Source organism: Microcaecilia unicolor, chromosome 3 (assembly GCF_901765095.1).
Source record: "Microcaecilia unicolor chromosome 3, aMicUni1.1, whole genome shotgun sequence".
Lineage (NCBI taxonomy): Eukaryota > Metazoa > Chordata > Amphibia > Gymnophiona > Siphonopidae > Microcaecilia > Microcaecilia unicolor.
Window position 1 is genome coordinate 20,736,006 of NC_044033.1, and position 18,054 is coordinate 20,754,059.

Consider the following 18,054-nt stretch of genomic DNA (forward strand, 5'->3'; position numbering starts at 1 on the left):
TTAATACACAGGAGTGGAAGTGACCCAAGCAAGTGTACGGTAAGCAAGGAAGCCCATTGGTTAATCTCTGTTTCAACTCCCCCACGCAGCCGTCATTGCTATACACTCACAAACAAGCAAACCTAGGAGCTGCTGCTTCACATTGTCGTTTTTAAATTGAGGACAAAAGGAGAGGGGACACAGACAGACCCTGCAACTGGGAGAAAGGGACGGGGGGAACCCCCCTGGAACTGGGAGGGAGGGGGGAATCCCCCCTGCAACTGGGAGACGGGGGAGACCCTGGCACATACTCTCATTCTCACACACACACTCGCACCCAGTCTCACTCTCCCTCTGTCACACACACACACGCGCACATTCACTCTCTCTCACACACTCACTCTCTCAAACATACACACTCCGAGGAAAACTTTGCTAGCGCCCGTTTCATTTCTGTACGAAACGGGCCTTTTTTACTAGTAAACCATAAAGCTGTATGTCTCTGTTGATCACCCCACCCCTCACCTATCCACACCCATCCTGTTAGAATATCAATGATATGCTTTGATGTCCCCATGCATACCTCTGACCCACCCCCATCCTCCCACCCTGTCAGACTGTCATAGTAATGCTTGAATGTTTTCACTTATATACACTGTCATCTAGCACATTTGCTTATTTCCGATCTGAGGAAGAAGGGCAACCTTCGAAAGCTAATCAAGAAATGTATTAAGTTATGTCCAATAAAAAAGGTATCGTCTTATTTTCTTTTCCATGTTTTATTTTGTTTGATTTCTATTGATTCTACATGGAATGTTGCTATTCCACTAGCAACATTCCATGTAGAAGTCGGCCCTTGTAGATCACCGATGTGGCCGCGCAGGCTTCTACATGGAATGTTGCTAGTGGAATAGCAACATTCCATGTAGAATCTCCAAGAGTAGCAACAGAAACTCAAATAGTAGCAACATTCCATGTAGAATCTCCAATAGTAGCAACATTCCATGTAGAATCTCCAATGGTATCTATTTTACTGTCATAGTAATGCTTGAATGTTTTCACTTATATACACTGTCAGCTAGCACATTTGCTTATTTCCGATCTGAGGAAGAAGGGCAACCTTCGAAAGCTAATCAAGAAATGTATTAAGTTATGTCCAATAAAAAAGGTATCATCTTATTTTCTTTCCATGTTTTATTTTGTTTGATTTCTATTGATTCTACATGGAATGTTGCTATTCCACTAGCAACATTCCATGTAGAAGTCGGCCCTTGTAGATCACCGATGTGGCCGCGCAGGCTTCTGCTTCTGTGAGTCTGACGTCCTGCACGTATGTGCAGGACGTCAGACTCACAGAAACAGAAGCCTGCGCAGCCTTCTACATGGAATGTTGCTAGTGGAATAGCAACATTCCATGTAGAATCTCCAATAGTATCTATTTTACTGTCATAGTAATGCTTGAATGTTTTCACTTATATACACTGTCAGCTAGCACATTTGCTTATTTCCGATCTGACGAAGAAGGGCAACCTTCGAAAGCTAATCAAAAAATGTATTACGTTAGTCCAATAAAAAAGGTATCATCTTATTTTCTTTTCCATGTTTTATTTTGTTTGATTTCTATTGATTCTACATGGAATCTTGCTATTCCACTAGCAACATTCCATGTAGAAGTCGGCCCTTGTAGATCACCAATGTGGCCGCGCAGGCTTCTGCTTCTGTGAGTCTGACGTCCTGCACGTACGTGCAGGACGTCAGACTCACAGAAACAGAAGCCTGCGCAGCCTTCTACATGGAATGTTGCTAGTGGAATAGCAACATTCCATGTAGAATCTCCAAGAGTAGCAACATTCCATGTAGAATCTCCAATGGTATCTATTTTACTGTCATAGTAATGCTTGAATGTTTTCACTTATATACACTGTCAGCTAGCACATTTGCTTCTTTCCGATCTGACGAAGAAGGGCAACCTTCGAAAGCTAATCAAGAAATGTATTAAGTTATGTCCAATAAAAAAGGTATCATCTTATTTTCTTTTCCATGTTTTATTTTGTTTGATTTCTATTGATTCTACATGGAATCTTGCTATTCCACTAGCAACATTCCATGTAGAAGTCGGCCCTTGTAGATCACCAATGTGGCCGCGCAGGCTTCTGCTTCTGTGAGTCTGACGTCCTGCACGTACGTGCAGGACGTCAGACTCACAGAAACAGAAGCCTGCGCAGCCTTCTACATGGAATGTTGCTAGTGGAATAGCAACATTCCATGTAGAATCTCCAAGAGTAGCAACATTCCATGTAGAATCTCCAATGGTATCTATTTTACTGTCATAGTAATGCTTGAATGTTTTCACTTATATACACTGTCAGCTAGCACATTTGCTTATTTCCGATCTGACGAAGAAGGGCAACCTTCGAAAGCTAATCAAGAAATGTATTAAGTTATGTCCAATAAAAAAGGTATCATCTTATTTTCTTTTCCACGTTTTATTTTGTTTGATTTCTATTGATAACATTACGACCAGGAAAACTGGTCATTCTCTTGATTCCTACGCATGAATTTCTCCACCCCTTCAGAGCTTACTGCTTGTGAAAAGTTAACATGATACAGCTCAAACAAGACTAGAAAAATGATTTCTCCCCCCCCCCAGCACAACACTTAACACATTAACAACAACAAAAAAGTACAACTACTTTGGGGGAAGGGCGGGGTGGGGTTTGGTTCACTACTACTAATTTCTATAGTGCTGTCTGACAGAAAAAGCATCTGCTGTTTGCTTTGCTCCCAAGGTGATATCGGGTAAAGTGGCAGGATCATGGTTGCCCAGTGACAGATTTACATCCCACTAGTTCCCCTGACAAAACTTCAGTACTCTCTCCGGATCACGTCTAGTGCAAGCAGAGAGGCTCAGCATTTTCCTCAACCCGGGTGTGTTTCTGCAAGATAACCAGGCCATGTGGGGCCGCTACAGATAAGCGGAGAAGCAGCAAAGTAGCTTGTAAAAGAGATCTTTATGAGCATCAGAAAACTGGGCTACCAAAAGTATAGACACACAGGCTATTGCAAAAGAAGGCCCAGAGGAAGGGGGGGGAGGCGGAACAACCTTCAATTAAAAAAAAAAATCCAAATTCCAAAAATTATTCACAAGAGAGAACACAGGAAATCGGAGCTGCTTATGCCAGGGAAAATATTTACAGGCCTGTTGTAGCCCCGACATTATACACCCAGTTGCTGAACATTTTAGTAATCAAACCCGTTAACAACTAGAGGGCCTAGAACTCAAAACACCAACCGACAGAAGAAACCTAGAGAGACAAGAAGAGAGCAAATGCTACTTGACTTTTGCATATAAGTCTCCTGTAATACCAGCAATAACTGCTCCAAATATAAATTTTCCACAGACTTTCACTGCAGTGTTTTAACAAAAGAAGCAGGACTATAGGCTTTTCCTCTATAAACACATACATATTTTGACATATTTATAACCTACACAGATCTTCATTGTAAAAAAAAAAAAAAAAAGAAAAACTGTTTTAAATAGAACCACAAAATCCAGCCATCTCTTATTTGGTGTTCTCAAATAAAGGCCTACGACAGTTGATATTCGTGCAACATCACCCCTTCAAGTCCGTGACAAACAAATTTAATGAAGATGCAAACTTTTACCAAATATTCACAAGATAATAAAACCACTTCCAGTGGTGGGGAGGGGAAGCAGCATATCTCCTGGTGCTTCTATAGCCCTGAGAGGAGGAAACATTCCAACAGGGATAAAAAGAGGGTTACACTATGGAGCTTTTAGGCACCAGGTTGCTCATTACTGCAATGACATGAGGCTAGCCAACACCACACAAGGCAACGAACATAAATATATAGATAGGCAAGTTTTACAAAAAAAAAAAAACTTATACAAGTTATTTAGATTGTAAGCTCTTTTGAGCAGGGACTGTCTCTCTATGTCAGGTGTTCAGCGCTGCGTGCATCTGGTAGCGCTATCCAAATGCTAATAATAATAATAAGTAGTACCAGGCTGTCCAAAATTTATACAACTGAAATTTAGTCATACCTGTTAATTTCCTTTCCTTTAGTCTGGCTGTACTAGCCTTAACCTATTAGGTTGTTATCCCAGCAGATGAAGATAGGGAAACTTATCTTTCCTGTGCTCATTGGAAAGCTGACAAAGCAGTGGAAGGTCCTAGAAATCACATCCAAGCCCCATCAACCATTGCAGCTACAATAAATTCTAGTTTTTGTTTCAACCACCACTAGAGTGAAAGCCAAAAATCTCCATGAGTCCCGGGGGAGGAGCCAAGATGGCGGCTCAAGCTTGAGACCTCGCAGTCGCTTGAGCTGAAACTCTGTTGCTTTACTTCTCTGTTACTATTATGCCGCACACTAAGAGAAAGGGGGTGGTAAAGGGTCTACTACCGCCGGCCCGAATACCTACCCCCGGTCAGCAAACGCTTCTGCGTTTCGTCTCCAGCACCCCGGTAAATTCTGGTGAGAGGGATCCTGCTTGTGGTCTTGTCGAAGGAGCGACATCTCCCTTAGGGGTCGAGACATCTCTGTCCCCACCGGACCTTAATCCGCAGCTTTGTCCTGCAATCCTTCGGACGAGTGAGGAGGACACGATGGAACCGGAAGTCGGTGACCAGAGGCCCTCAGACGGTGGTGTTCTAGCCTAGGAAGCAGATGGTACGGACACGGAGCTTGTTGCTCCACAAGCGGTTACTCTTCAAACTATTTGGTCAGCTATTCAACAACTTACTGCTGCAGTTACAAAAACTTCGCAAGAAACGGCTTTACTGGTAAATAAAATAGATTCCTTAACTTCAGCTCTTGAAAATGTTAAAACTGAAAAACATATACTCAGAAATCTGAAATCTCTTCTTTGAAAACGGTAAGGGATGCCCTGATAAAGGATAAAATCAAAGTTTCTTTAAAGTTGGAACATCTTGAAAATTATAATAGACGATTAAATTTGCGGTTTTTAAATTTTCCTGTTTCAATTGGAACTTCATCAATTGATTTTCTGAAAAAATATTTGCTTGACGTTTTGGCATATCCTCAAACTGCAATACCACCAATCAACAAAATCTATTATTTGCCTGAATCTAAACATTCTAAGGCAAATCCAACTGAAAATAATCGGAATTCTGAACTGAATTTACAAGACATATCTGCTTTGCTAGAAGAATCTATATCAGAGGTTAACTACACGAAAGACACTTTTGGTGTCATTTGTTTTTTGAACAGGACATGAATGCTTTATTAAGACTATATTTTAAAAATTCCCATAAAACATTTTACGGTCAAAAAATCTGGATTTTTCTGGATGTGATTAGATCTACACAAGACCATAGAAAAGCTTTTCTTACCTACAGAGAAAAGGTTAAAACAATGGGAGCTACGTTTCTATTGGCATACCCATGTAAATGCTGTATTAAATACTTGGGAAATAAATACATCTTTTTTGAGCCAGATCAGCTTAAATTGTTCATAGAAAGTAAAAAGTTGCCCAAATAGTGTGTGTTGAGTAATTAAGGTATAAATGTATAATGCTGGGGGTTGAGCCAGGCCATTTATCCTTAAGTAACATTACCTATTTTTTTTCTCCTTAGATCAGCTACTCCTCTCCAATACAGGACTGGGGTCTAAGAAAGCAAGAATTATTTTTAATATGTTTTGTTTTACTTTCTGGAGAATGCTAATACCAGATAAGGTTGGATATGTTTTGTTTGTATTGATTATTATAGCAATCTCTGTAATAATTACTGCTGTATTGCCATTTATAAGTTTATCTTGTAAATTATAAAAAGTTAATAAAGAAATTAAAAAAAAAAAATCTCCATGAGTCCCAACAACTGCAGTCTAAGAGGGTCTCAGGAGCCTGACTAAAGGAAAGAGAATTAACAGGTATGACTTAAGTTTTACCTTCCTCAGTGTTGTGGCTGTACCATCCTGAACTATTGGGATATACACAAGCAGGACTCACTGGGTGGCGGAAGACAAGGCTCCCTGAATGACAGCTCTGCCAAAGCCCAAATTTTTATTTATTTTTTGTTACATTTGTACCCCGTGCTTTCCCACTCATGGCAGGCTCAATGCGGCTTACATGGGGCAATGGAGGGTTAAGTGACTTGCCCAGAGTCACAAGGAGCTGCCTGTGCCTGAAGTGGGAATCAAACTCAGTTCCTCAGTACCAAAGTCCACCACCCTAACCACTAGGCCACTCCTCCACTACTACTACTACTACTACTACTACTACTACGTAGCATTTCTATAGCGCTGCCAAGGTTACGCAGCGCTGTACAAGTTTCACAAGGGGAAGGACAGTCCCTGCTCTGGAGAGCTTACAATCTAAAGGTTACAAACTATGTAGTCAGTGTAGGTAGCTTACAATCAAAGGTTATAACTAAATAGCTTACAATCTAGGGGTTACAAACTATGTAGTCAGTGTAGGTAACATGAATGGAGAAGGTGGTTAGGCGCCAAAGGCAAGGGAGAAGAGATGGGCTTTGAGTAAGGACTTGAAGATGGGCAGGGAGGGCGCATGGTGTATGGGCTCGGGAAGTCTGTTCCAGGCATAAGGTGATGTGAGGCAGAAGGGGCGGAGTCTGGAGTTAGCGGTGGTAGAGAAGGGTACAGATAGGAGTGATTTGTCCTGAGAGCGGAGGTTACGAGTGGGAACATACGGGGAGAGGAGGGCAGAGAGGTAGTGGGGGGCTGCAGATTGAGTGCACTTGAAGGTCAATAGGAGAAGCTTGAACTGTATATGGTAGCGGATTGGGAGCCAGTGAAGCAACTTGAGGAGAGGGGTGATGTGAGAGTATCGGTTCACGCGGTAGATAAGACGTGTGGCGGAATTTTGGACAGATTGAAGAGGGGATAGATGGCTGAGCGGGAGGCCAGCGAGAAGAAGGTTGCAGTAGTCAAGGCGAGAGGTAACGAGCGAGTGGACGAGTGGTTAAGTGACTTGCCCAGAGTCACAAGGAGCTGCCTGTGCCTGAAGTGGGAATCGAACTCAGTTCCTCAGGACCAAAGTCCACCACCCTAACCACTAGTGGCCTAGTGGTTAGGGTGGTGGACTTTGGTCCTGGGGAACTGAGGAAGTGAGTTCGATTCCCACTCTGGGCAAGTCACTTAACCCTCCATTGCCCCAGGTACAAATAAGTACCTGTATACAATATGTAAGCCACAATGAGCCTGCCATGAGTGGGAAAGCGCAGGGTACAAATGTAACAATATTATATACAGTGGGGGAAATAAGTATTTGATCCCTTGCTGATTTTGTAAGTTTGCCCACTGACAAAGACATGAGCAGCCCATAATTGAAGGGTAGGTTATTGGTAACAGTGAGAGATAGCACATCACAAATTAAATCCGGAAAATCACATTGTGGAAAGTATATGAATTTATTTGCATTCTGCAGAGGGAAATAAGTATTTGATCCCTCTGGCAAACAAGACCTAATACTTGGTGGCAAAACCCTTGTTGGCAAGCACAGCGGTCAGACGTCTTCTGTAGTTGATGATGAGGTTTGCACACATGTCAGGAGGAATTTTGGTCCACTCCTCTTTGCAGATCATCTCTAAATCATTAAGAGTTCTGGGCTGTCGCTTGGCAACTCGCAGCTTCAGCTCCCTCCATAAGTTTTCAATGGGATTAAGGTCTGGTGACTGGCTAGGCCACTCCATGACCCTAATGTGCTTCTTCCTGAACCACTCCTTTGTTGCCTTGGCTGTATGTTTTGGGTCATTGTCGTGCTGGAAGACCCAGCCACGACCCATTTTTAAGGCCCTGGCGGAGGGAAGGAGGTTGTCACTCAGAATTGTACGGTACATGGCCCCATCCATTCTCCCATTGATGCGGTGAAGTAGTCCTGTGCCCTTAGCAGAGAAACACCCCCAAAACATAACATTTCCACCTCCATGCTTGACAGTGTGGACGGTGTTCTTTGGGTCATAGGCAGCATTTCTCTTCCTCCAAACACGGCGAGTTGAGTTCATGCCAAAGAGCTCAATTTTTGTCTCATCTGACCACAGCACCTTCTCCCAATCACTCTCGGCATCATCCAGGTGTTCACTGGCAAACTTCAGACGGGCCGTCACATGTGCCTTCCGGAGCAGGGGGACCTTGCGGGCATTGCAGGATTGCAATCCGTTATGTCGTAATGTGTTACCAATGGTTTTCGTGGTGACAGTGGTCCCAGCTGCCTTGAGATCATTGACAAGTTCCCCCCTTGTAGTTGTAGGCTGATTTCTAACCTTCCTCATGATCAAGGATACCCCACGAGGTGAGATTTTGCGTGGAGCCCCAGATCTTTGTCGATTGACAGTCATTTTGTACTTCTTCCATTTTCTTACTATGGCACCAACAGTTGTCTCCTTCTCGCCCAGCGATTTACTGATGGTTTTGTAGCCCATTCCAGCCTTGTGCAGGTGTATGATCTTGTCCCTGACATCCTTAGACAGCTCCTTGCTCTTGGCCATTTTGTAGAGGTTAGAGTCTGACTGATTCACTGAGTCTGTGGACAGGTGTCTTTCATACAGGTGACCATTGCCGACAGCTGTCTGTCATGCAGGTAACGAGTTGATTTGGAGCATCTACCTGGTCTGTAGGGGCCAGATCTCTTACTGGTTGGTGGGGGATCAAATACTTATTTCCCTCTGCAGAATGCAAATAAATTCATATACTTTCCACAATGTGATTTTCCGGATTTAATTTGTGATGTGCTATCTCTCACTGTTACCAATAACCTACCCTTCAATTATGGGCTGCTCATGTCTTTGTCAGTGGGCAAACTTACAAAATCAGCAAGGGATCAAATACTTATTTCCCCCACTGTATATATATATATATATATATATATATATATATATATATATATATATATATATATATAAATGGTGCCCACCCTCCTGCATTAGATACTTTTCTATCCCAACCCCCCAATCAGATCTGATCAAACACTTGATACCATACTGTCATAAGAAAAGCTATGATGAGTCCAACTGGGTTCCATTGAGCCCAGCACCCCGTATGATTGTGGCTTGTTCCCACCAGATGTTAAGCAGATCAAGATTTCTCTTAGCTCATTTTCAGCGATAAAGCAATGGCTCTGCCCAAGTCTACGTGGAGGTTTTTTTTTTTTTTTTTTAATAGACTTTTCCTCCAGGAACTTGAGATATTGAGTCCAGACTATAGACGCTTCTGAGTTTTGTTAGTTGTGGAGGATTAAAAAAGAAACACAAGCCTTGCAGAAATGTTCACTGTACATCTGCTGCTCTTGGCACACCACAAACGTAAGAGTTCCACAGGGGATACACAGCACTCTTCCCCCCCCCCCCCCCACCTTCTATAATACACATTCAAATCCATGGACTGCCCTGCCAAGGCCATCGACCCATCCCAAAACCACCACCTTGGCCTGCTTCCATTTGCCAATAACTAAATAAAATACAATACGCTATTTCTCAGAAAAAAAAAGGCCAACTGGTTCCTATTAGAACTAAGAGCTGCTTTTGTAGCAGTTGGCTGGATCGCTATATGACCTTTGCTGTTCATCCCAAAGCGACTGTCAAGCAAGACACAGAAATGCAGATTTAAGGGGGGGGGCTGTCTTTTCTCAAGGCTTGACATTTTTCCCTTATAGTTCTCTCTCGAGGAAGTCTCCGTACGCCACCACATTCTCTACTGTGTACTAACCCATCCAGCGTACAGGCCATGTACCACAACGATTTTGCTGGCATCCTGCAGACTCTGGAGCAGCCGCTGCCAGTGTTCCTCTCAGACTTGCAAGCCTCGACCGTACAATTTTGCAACCTCGCCTTCTCAAGTGACAATTTGAAGGCTTTTTTTTTTTTTTTTAATCTTTAATGGAGTTCTACCAACATTTAAGAAGTCGGTGCAAGTAAAGCCTGAATGGAGAGTGAAGTCTTCCCATAAGGGTACTACTTCTAACTTCCCAAGGCTCTCGTTTACCCAGGAACATCAAGATCTCACATCAGCAGTGCCCCCCAGGCCCAGCTTTTCTACGATTCATATGGGGATTGGACCCATGCAGGGCCACCGAGAGCCGGAGCCGGGCCCGGGACAAGGCCACCCCCCGAAGTCGCCGCCCACCCGAGATCGCCAGGCCCACCCACCCACGGTCGCCGGGCCCCCCTCCACCCGCTATCAGGCCGAGCCCTTGGAACTAACCTTAAGCCTCTTTTCACTTCGCAGCAAGCAGCGGCAGGGCAGACCTCTCCTCCTTCCTTCTGTGCCCCGCCCTCACGGACGTTACGTCAGGCGAGGGGGAGACATGGAAGGAAGGAGTGGCCTGACCTGCTGCTGCTTGCTGCGAAGTGAAAGGAGGCTTAAGGTTAGTTCCGGGAGTGACGGAGGGCGGGCCAGGCGGCGGGCCCCCCTGGAGGCCCGGGCCCCGGGACTTTTGTCCCCCCCTCTCGGCGGCTCTGGTCCCACGTCTCAAAGACTTCTATTCACAGGCTCAGGGAGATATCCCAGGATGCCTTTCAACAATGTTCTTTCAATTCAGTTATGTGTGTGGCCTATAAAAATAAATGCACTACCCCAAGCCAGGCTAGTCGGCTGAATGTCCTGTTTTATTAAAATAAAAATACATTCCACAAATCTGGGACAGAGCAGAGAGTACAGCTGAACTGAGCGAGTGGCAGCACAAGAGATACGAAGTCATGTCTCACTACCAGCAGAGTGGTACCTTGGCTGGACACCAAACAAATGGATCTCAATTTTCAACACTGCCATTAGAGCAAGAAAGCTCAGTGTAAGCCATGCTGCAAAACTTCAACTTCCCTCCCTCCCCTTTCAAATAGGGCCTGCTCCAATGTAAATAGCCCTGGTTGGTGAACAGGTCATATCCTGGGGTCAGCAACAGCATGGGAAGATTTAAGACTGGAGGTGGCCTAGGACGGATTATTTCAGGCAGTGTGAAGTCAATATTAGTTCAGAATCTTTCTAGTTTCAGAACTTGGTCCCTTCAACATTTTTATTTTTTATGAGAGGAAATATATATTTTTTATTAAAGAGTCTTTGTTTAGAAAAGACCCCTCAAGTGTGGCATACAAGATTTCACAGTTCGCACATCACTCAACTTGATTCCAAATTTCATTTAAAATTATTCCTCCCTCTACCACCACACACACTGACCTCATCATTCCTATTTAGAAAACTCACCCCCCCCCCCCCCTTCCTGCTGGTTTTCAAAAGCATCTTTGTCCTTGGGTCAGGAAAAGTACAGATGTTTTGGGGGGTCTGCAGTCACTTATTAGAGGCTGAAGTTAGGAGAGAAGGGGCCTTTGGCCTTACCTTGCACCCGCCCTCCCAAGTCTCCTTCCTGCATCTGGCTGAAAACAGGATTTGGCAGAGGGGGCTTGCACCATGTAACACAATACTAGAGTTTCCAGCATTTCAGCTCCAGGTCATCATACAGGCCAGTTCAGTCCACACTGTCTCATGCCTATGTCTAAATATTAAAACAAAAAAAGCCTACCGTATCATAAAACAATGAGTCTAATCCAGGACTGGCTGAGGGGAGAGGTATATAAAATATTGAGTGGAACAGGTGGATGTGAAGCGTTTGTTCACGCTTTCCAAAAATACTAGGACTAGGGGGCCTGCGATGAAACTACAGTGTAGTAAATTTAAAACAAATCGGAGAAAATGTTTCTTCACCCAACGCATAATTAAACTCTGGAATTCGTTGCCGGAGAACATGGTGAAGGCGGTTGGCTTAGCAGAGTTTAAAAAGGGGTTAGACGGTTTCCTAAAGGACAAGTCCATAAACCACTACTAAATGGACTTGGGAAAAATCCACAATTCCAGGAATAACATGTATATAACGTTTGTACGTTTGGGAAGCTCGCCAGGTGCCCTGGGCCTGGATTGGCTGCTGTCTTGGACAGGATGCTGGGCTCGATGGACCCTTGGTCTTTTCCCAGTGTGGCATTACTTATGTACCTGGTGTAGCCACCATGTGCTCCAATACCTCTTGGATAATATGAAGCCACTTTAGGCTGAATTGAGGAATGGCCGAACCCTGCACAAGGAACCTATGTACCACTAACAAGAGAACTGTGATTTGCTCAGGGTGCAGCACAAGCACCATGGAAGATGCTAACAAGGCAATGATAGATTTTCTACTTTTTGAGAAACAACACTTGGATCCTGGGCCAGGCTGACCCTTGGGACAAAAGGGCAGTGCCTGAGGGGCCCACAAAAGTAGGAAGTCCACTATCCCCTAGCGTCCATCTAGTTTAATTACCTGATAGGTGGTTAGGGGCCCATGACCCTTATTGCCTGGGGCCCCCAGATGACTTTACTTGAACCACAGAATCCAGCTAACATCATTTCAGCCATTTTGTTTGCCCGAGCAAAGGTGTCCTGCCTAAGAAGCAGGTCACTCGCTGAAACAGATGTGCTGGATTTAAATTTTGCCCCAGCATTTCTGTTTCACATACATACAGTTCTAAAAAGGGAGTAATATGAGCCAACATAGGAAATGGAGTGCAGCCATAAAGTGAAACACATATCACACTGATAGCCAAGAAAATGGCTCCCTCTACATCAGGCGAACAAGACCATTCAATCAAGTGCCACAGCAGAGCCTAAAAGTGACTGTTTTTAGCAAGGGAAGGGGTTTATGACTTTGTCTGCATTACTATATTTTTTGGGCCTGCAGCAGCCCTGGTGTTCATTAGAGCCTTGCTGGCAAGGATTAAAGTTCTGCCTCCCACCACCACCAGACCACCAAAATTAAGAGCAACTGTAAAGGGGTTGGAGGGTCCTTCATATTGCCTGAAGCAAGTGAAGTAGCAGCCATATCAAGGGGGATGTGACGTTAGGGGAGGGGGCACAGGTCTATCCCTGCCAGGAGGGTTGCAACTACCACATTCCTGGCACAATAGTGTGAGAAAATGTTGACTGTGGAAAATCTCTCAGCCATTATAAACACGCATGTGCCCTGGGTGCGTCTGACAAACAATTTGTAGCTTGCAAAGGGATCCGATAATATCAGTGCCAGTAACAAGCTCTCAATGTGTTTTTCAAGTTTAAAAAGTACAATTATTTCTGCCTACGTTATATTACCACGTTATGTAAATGCAATAAACTACTGAAGATGGTGCCCCTCTCTGGGTGCAAGAAGCCACATGCTTGAGGGCCACACACGAACTAAGCACTTTTCTCCCATACATAACAGAACCCTTTAGTTAGTGCATCTGGGTCTCAAGAAGATGCAATGTAAAGTTCTTTGAAAAGTTGATTATGAGGCAGTGTGTGTATCACTCCACAAAACTTAACACAATGAAGTAAACCCTAGTGTACTACTAACTCCGGATTCCCAACTATTGCAGGCCACAGCACTCTGGAGCTTAAACCGACTGCAGGTGGTCACTGATGTCCCACCTGGTGGATAGTGTTGAAGCAGTGGGGGGGGGGGGGGGGGGCTGTAACTGGACACACTAACCCTACAGCATACAGCAGAAAGACATGGTACTAGCCGAGGTTTATTTCCCTTGGCCTAGCTTTGATTGCCCTCCATATTATCAGCTACTGACCAGCCTTGTTCAATTTTGCAACATAGATGGCAAAAAAGAAAAAAAAAATGTACAAACGCCTGGCAAGGGGCATTACCAAACCCGAATACGGTATCTCCCCTCTCCCATAATAATATTAATAATCCACCTCAATCTGTGTTCCAGTACAGAACCTGTTATAGGTAAACACACCATGTTGTTCCCCTCTCCTGTCCCCCCCCCCCCCACACACACACCAACATATCCTGAAATCGTGTAGTACAAAAATAAATAAACGTGCATCTTGAGCAGCTGAATTTCCTATCGCCTATCTGCGCGCACAATGGGGGGGGGGGGGGGGGGGGAGCTCGCTCGCCCGGGCAGAGGCAAGGGCGCAGCGCTCACCAGAGCGAGACGAGTGACAGCTCCGCTTACCTTCAGCTGGAAAGGCTGCAGCTCGCTCAAACTCTGCTTCCTCAGCTTCTCGGTGAGGATTTTCAGCATTGTACACATCCAGAGGGCGAGAGCGACGTCAAAACATGCATCCGCATCCAGGGATCGGGCCCGGCGACCCCCACTTTGCACCGTGGCCGGGGGACGGTGCCCTCCAGGTGTACCCTAAATCAACATCTAACCCCCTTTACAAAAATAAGCTGTTTTGTTTTTCTTCTGCCGCTGGGAAAATAAAGGCTTTCCTCCTGCTTCAGTCGGCTTTAAAAACAACCCCATAACAAGTGATCAGCTTGCCAGTGCATGGGTGGAGGGACGGGGTGAGGGGCATCTGGTGCAGGCTGTGGGGTGGCAAGCCCCCTCCCCCTCCTTTTTGCAGAGCCCTGAAGCCCCCTGATTTTAGCTCCTAGGAAGCTTCTAAAGTGTCATGTGCATGGCTCCTGCAGCTGGCCATCCCTCTCTCTCACCACCACCTCCTCCAAGATCCCCAGCTCTCTCTCCTTTTTACACTGTCTCTGTGTATATCCTTTCTCCCCCCCCCCCCCCCCCCCAGCAATGTGAAACTTGTAACACACGGAGGAGGCAGCATAGGCTGCCATTGGCAGGCACAGGCACACTATGGCAGTGTCACGGCGGGGCTGGGCTTCCATTTAAAGTGGCACAACAGCCCAGAGGCTAGGAAGGTGGGGAGGGAAACCCTGAGCTCCTGGTCGTAGGCATCAACCCCCTCTCCTCCCTCCGGGTGTGCATGGACTGACAGGTTGAGGTTCATTCAAAGCATCGCACTGTGCAGCTGGGGGTCATTATATAACTTTTCATATTACGTGGGCTAGCTGCACTTTGCTATCAGCAGGTCAGTGTTTGATAGGCTGATCCACCCTTGTATTTTTTATTAACTTTGGTCAGAGGCATCCTGGAACTTTGTTTTCTTTTTGAGAAAAAACAAAACAAAACCAGGTTTGTTTGTGTGCAATATGGTTGCCACCTGGCTCCATGTCATAAAGTACTGGTTGATCTGTGTCTGGTTTACCCCTTGCATCATGGTTTTGTAGTATGTCTTTTCCTATCCGTTTCCCTTTTCGGGTAAAAGGTGGATCCCGCGGACCCAAACCACACGACCTTAAATAGCGGGAGCTGTCTTCTCGGATGCCGCCGGCTGCTCTAGCGTCCACTTTCCCGTCTGAGTGGGGGTGTGACCCGGCCAGGCAGGAACGTGAACCTGATGAGAGCGGCGAGCGTACCGGGCAGCTACCTAGCGCTCCCGGAACCCAAGCAGCCCGATTTCTGATTCCCTTTTGAGAAACTGCACTCGGATTCCCTGGCTTTGCATGCTGCGTGCGCTAGACTAACCATATGCAGGAAACAGCCTCTTCAGAGAAGTAAATAAACGTACTCTCAGACTTTCAACAGTCTTCATATCCTCTATTAGATCTCTGTGCCTTTTCCCCTCCCCCTAATATAAGTGGACAAGGACAGGGAATTATAATGTTGAAACTTATGAGGGAAAGGGGGTGCGATCACTTGAAATCTAGAGTATGCGGGGAAGGAGTGGGGAGTAGATATGGAGGCATATTTTCAAAGCACTTTGGGAGGCTAAGTTCCATAGGTTTCTATCATAGGCGTAGTTTGACTGTTTCATTTGGGGGGGGCAAAGAATGGGCGGAGCATATTAGCATATCATTTGCATATATAAATATGCAAATGAATATGCTAATATGGAGGAAGGAAATGAAATTTACAGGCAAAATATCACAGATGCACATTTCAAAAAGCTGACACATTTCAATTAATAAATTATGAATAAAATACTTTTATTTACCTTTGTTGTCTGATCATTTAGTTTTTCTGTTCGCTTTGATCCCAGTGTCTTCTGTTTTATGCAGTGTCTTCTTTCCAGTAGGCTTCCCTCTGCTCCCCACCCTCCCAGTCCCATCCATCTCTTGCTCCTTCCCTCTGCTCCCCAACCCTCCCAGTTCCATCCATCTTCTGCTCCTTCCCTCTGCTGTGCCTGACCTCTCCCAATCCCATCCATCTCCTGGTCCATCCCTCTGCTCCCCACCCCTCGCAGTCCCATCCATCTCTTGCTCCTTCCCTCTGCTCCCCACCCCTCCCAGTCCCATCCATCTTCTGTTCCTTCCCTCTGCTCACCATCCCTCCGTCCCATCCATCTTCTGCTCCTTCCCTCTGCTGTGCCTGACCTCTCCCAATCCCATCCATCTCCTGGTCCATCCCTCTGCTCCCCACCCCTCGCAGTCCCATCCATCTCTTGCTCCTTCCCTCTGCTTCCCACCCCTCCCAGTCCCATTCATCTCCTGCTCCTTCCCTCTGCTTCCCACCCCTCCCAGTCCCATTCATCTCCTGCTCCTTCCCTCTGCTTCCCACCCCTCCCAGTCCCATCCATCTCCTGCTCCTTCCCTCTGCTTCCCACCCCTCCCAGTCCCATTCATCTCCGGCTGCTCCTTCCCTCTGCTTCCCACCCCTCCCAGTCCCATCCATCTTCCCTCTGCTCCCCCCCCCCCCCCCCCGCGAGGTCCAAGATGGGACTCCGTTTACCCCCTCTCTTCCTCCCTCCCTCCGGCGCAGGCAACAGTCTTCAGCTTTTTCAGCGTTCCTGGCAGCGGTAGCGATGTACACGCTGCCTTCGGTCTGCCCCGGAAGCTTTCTCTTCAAGTTCCTGTTCCCACCTATGCGGGAACAGGAACTTGAAGAGAAGGCTTCGGGGCAGAGCCAAAGGCAGCGTGTACAACGCTACCGCTGCCAGGAACGCTGGAAAAGACTGCTGCCTGCGCCGGAGGGAGAGAGGAAGAGAGAGAGGTAGACGGACACGCTCCTCTCCGTCTGCTTGGCTTCCCTGCCCTCTCTGTCTGCGTCCCGCCTGAAAGGAAATGACGTCAGAGGAAGGCGGGACGCAGATAGAGAGGGCAGGGAAGCCAAGCGGATGGAGAGGAGCGTGCCTGCATGTTTTTTTTTTTTTTAACTAATGGCGCGGCGGCGCCTCGCGTCGTTTGGGGGGGCATTGCCCCCCCTCGCCCCCCCAGTCTACGCCTATGGTTTCTATGGAACTTTGGGAGGCTAAGTGCTTTGAAAATGAGCCTGGATAGATCCACAGTTGGACGGCCAAAGGGGATAAGGAAGTTAAAGAAATGCGGAAAGTTAAGAGGTGATGGGGTCAAAGGAAGAAGAGAGATCCATGAAATTATGGGGGGGGGGGGGTGAGGAGAGAAATGCTGGATTTGGGGAGGGGGGACGAGGTTGCTGAAGTGAAATGCTGAAGGAAGGTTAAGAAGGTAACATAGAGGAAGGTTAAGAAGTGTAACGGAAGATGAGAATTGCAGGAAATGGAGTGGGGGGGGGGGGACAAAAAGGAACAGAACAATGATACAGTAGTCACTGGAGGGGGAAATCTGGTTTTAGGATTAAAGTAAACGTTCCAAACCTGGTCTATCATCCTTGAATCTATTCCCAGGGGAAAGCTCACATGCATATGGACACTCTTTCCTATTTTCCCTGTTACCCAACCAAACATGCATCCTGGATCCTGCGTTTATTCCCACCTTAAGAGTTGTATTCTCATGGATCCTGCACTACTTCCCATCATAGGTCATGGATGCTGCACTTTTTACCTCCATAGGTCATGGATCCTGCATTTCTTCCCTGCAAAAGTCATTAACCTTCATGCATCCTGCACTTATTTTCCCTTTAAGTCATGAATCATCATGGATCCTGCATTTATCCTTGCAAAAGTCATGGATCTTAATGGATCCTGCACTTATTTTTCCCATAAGTCATGGATGCTCATGGATCCCGCATTTCTTCCTTGCAACAATCATGGATCTTCATGGATCCTGCACTTATTTTCTGCTTAAGTTATGGATCCTCATGGATCCTGCATTTATTCCCTGCAAAAGTCATTAATCTTCATGCATCCTGCACTTATTTTCTGCTTAAGTTATGGATCCTCATGGATCCTGCATTTGTTCCCTGCAAAAGTCATTAATCTTCATGCATCCTGCACTTATTTTTCCCATAAGTCATGGATGCTCATGGATCCCGCATTTCTTCCTTGCAACAATCATGGATCTTCATG

At 45.9% G+C, this 18,054-nt stretch overlaps 1 protein-coding gene across 1 annotated transcript in view; it reads right to left on the reverse strand.

Annotated features, from left to right (window-relative positions):
* LOC115465355 overlaps positions 1-14,464 on the reverse strand; it is a 281,729-nt gene extending 267,265 nt beyond the window's left edge. The window contains exon 1 of the mRNA XM_030195780.1: positions 13,953-14,464. Coding sequence (XP_030051640.1) covers positions 13,953-14,030 — 78 coding nt within the window. The 5' untranslated portion in view covers positions 14,031-14,464. The remainder of the gene's footprint in view (positions 1-13,952) is intronic.
* Between the last annotated feature and the right edge of the window lie 3,590 nt (positions 14,465-18,054).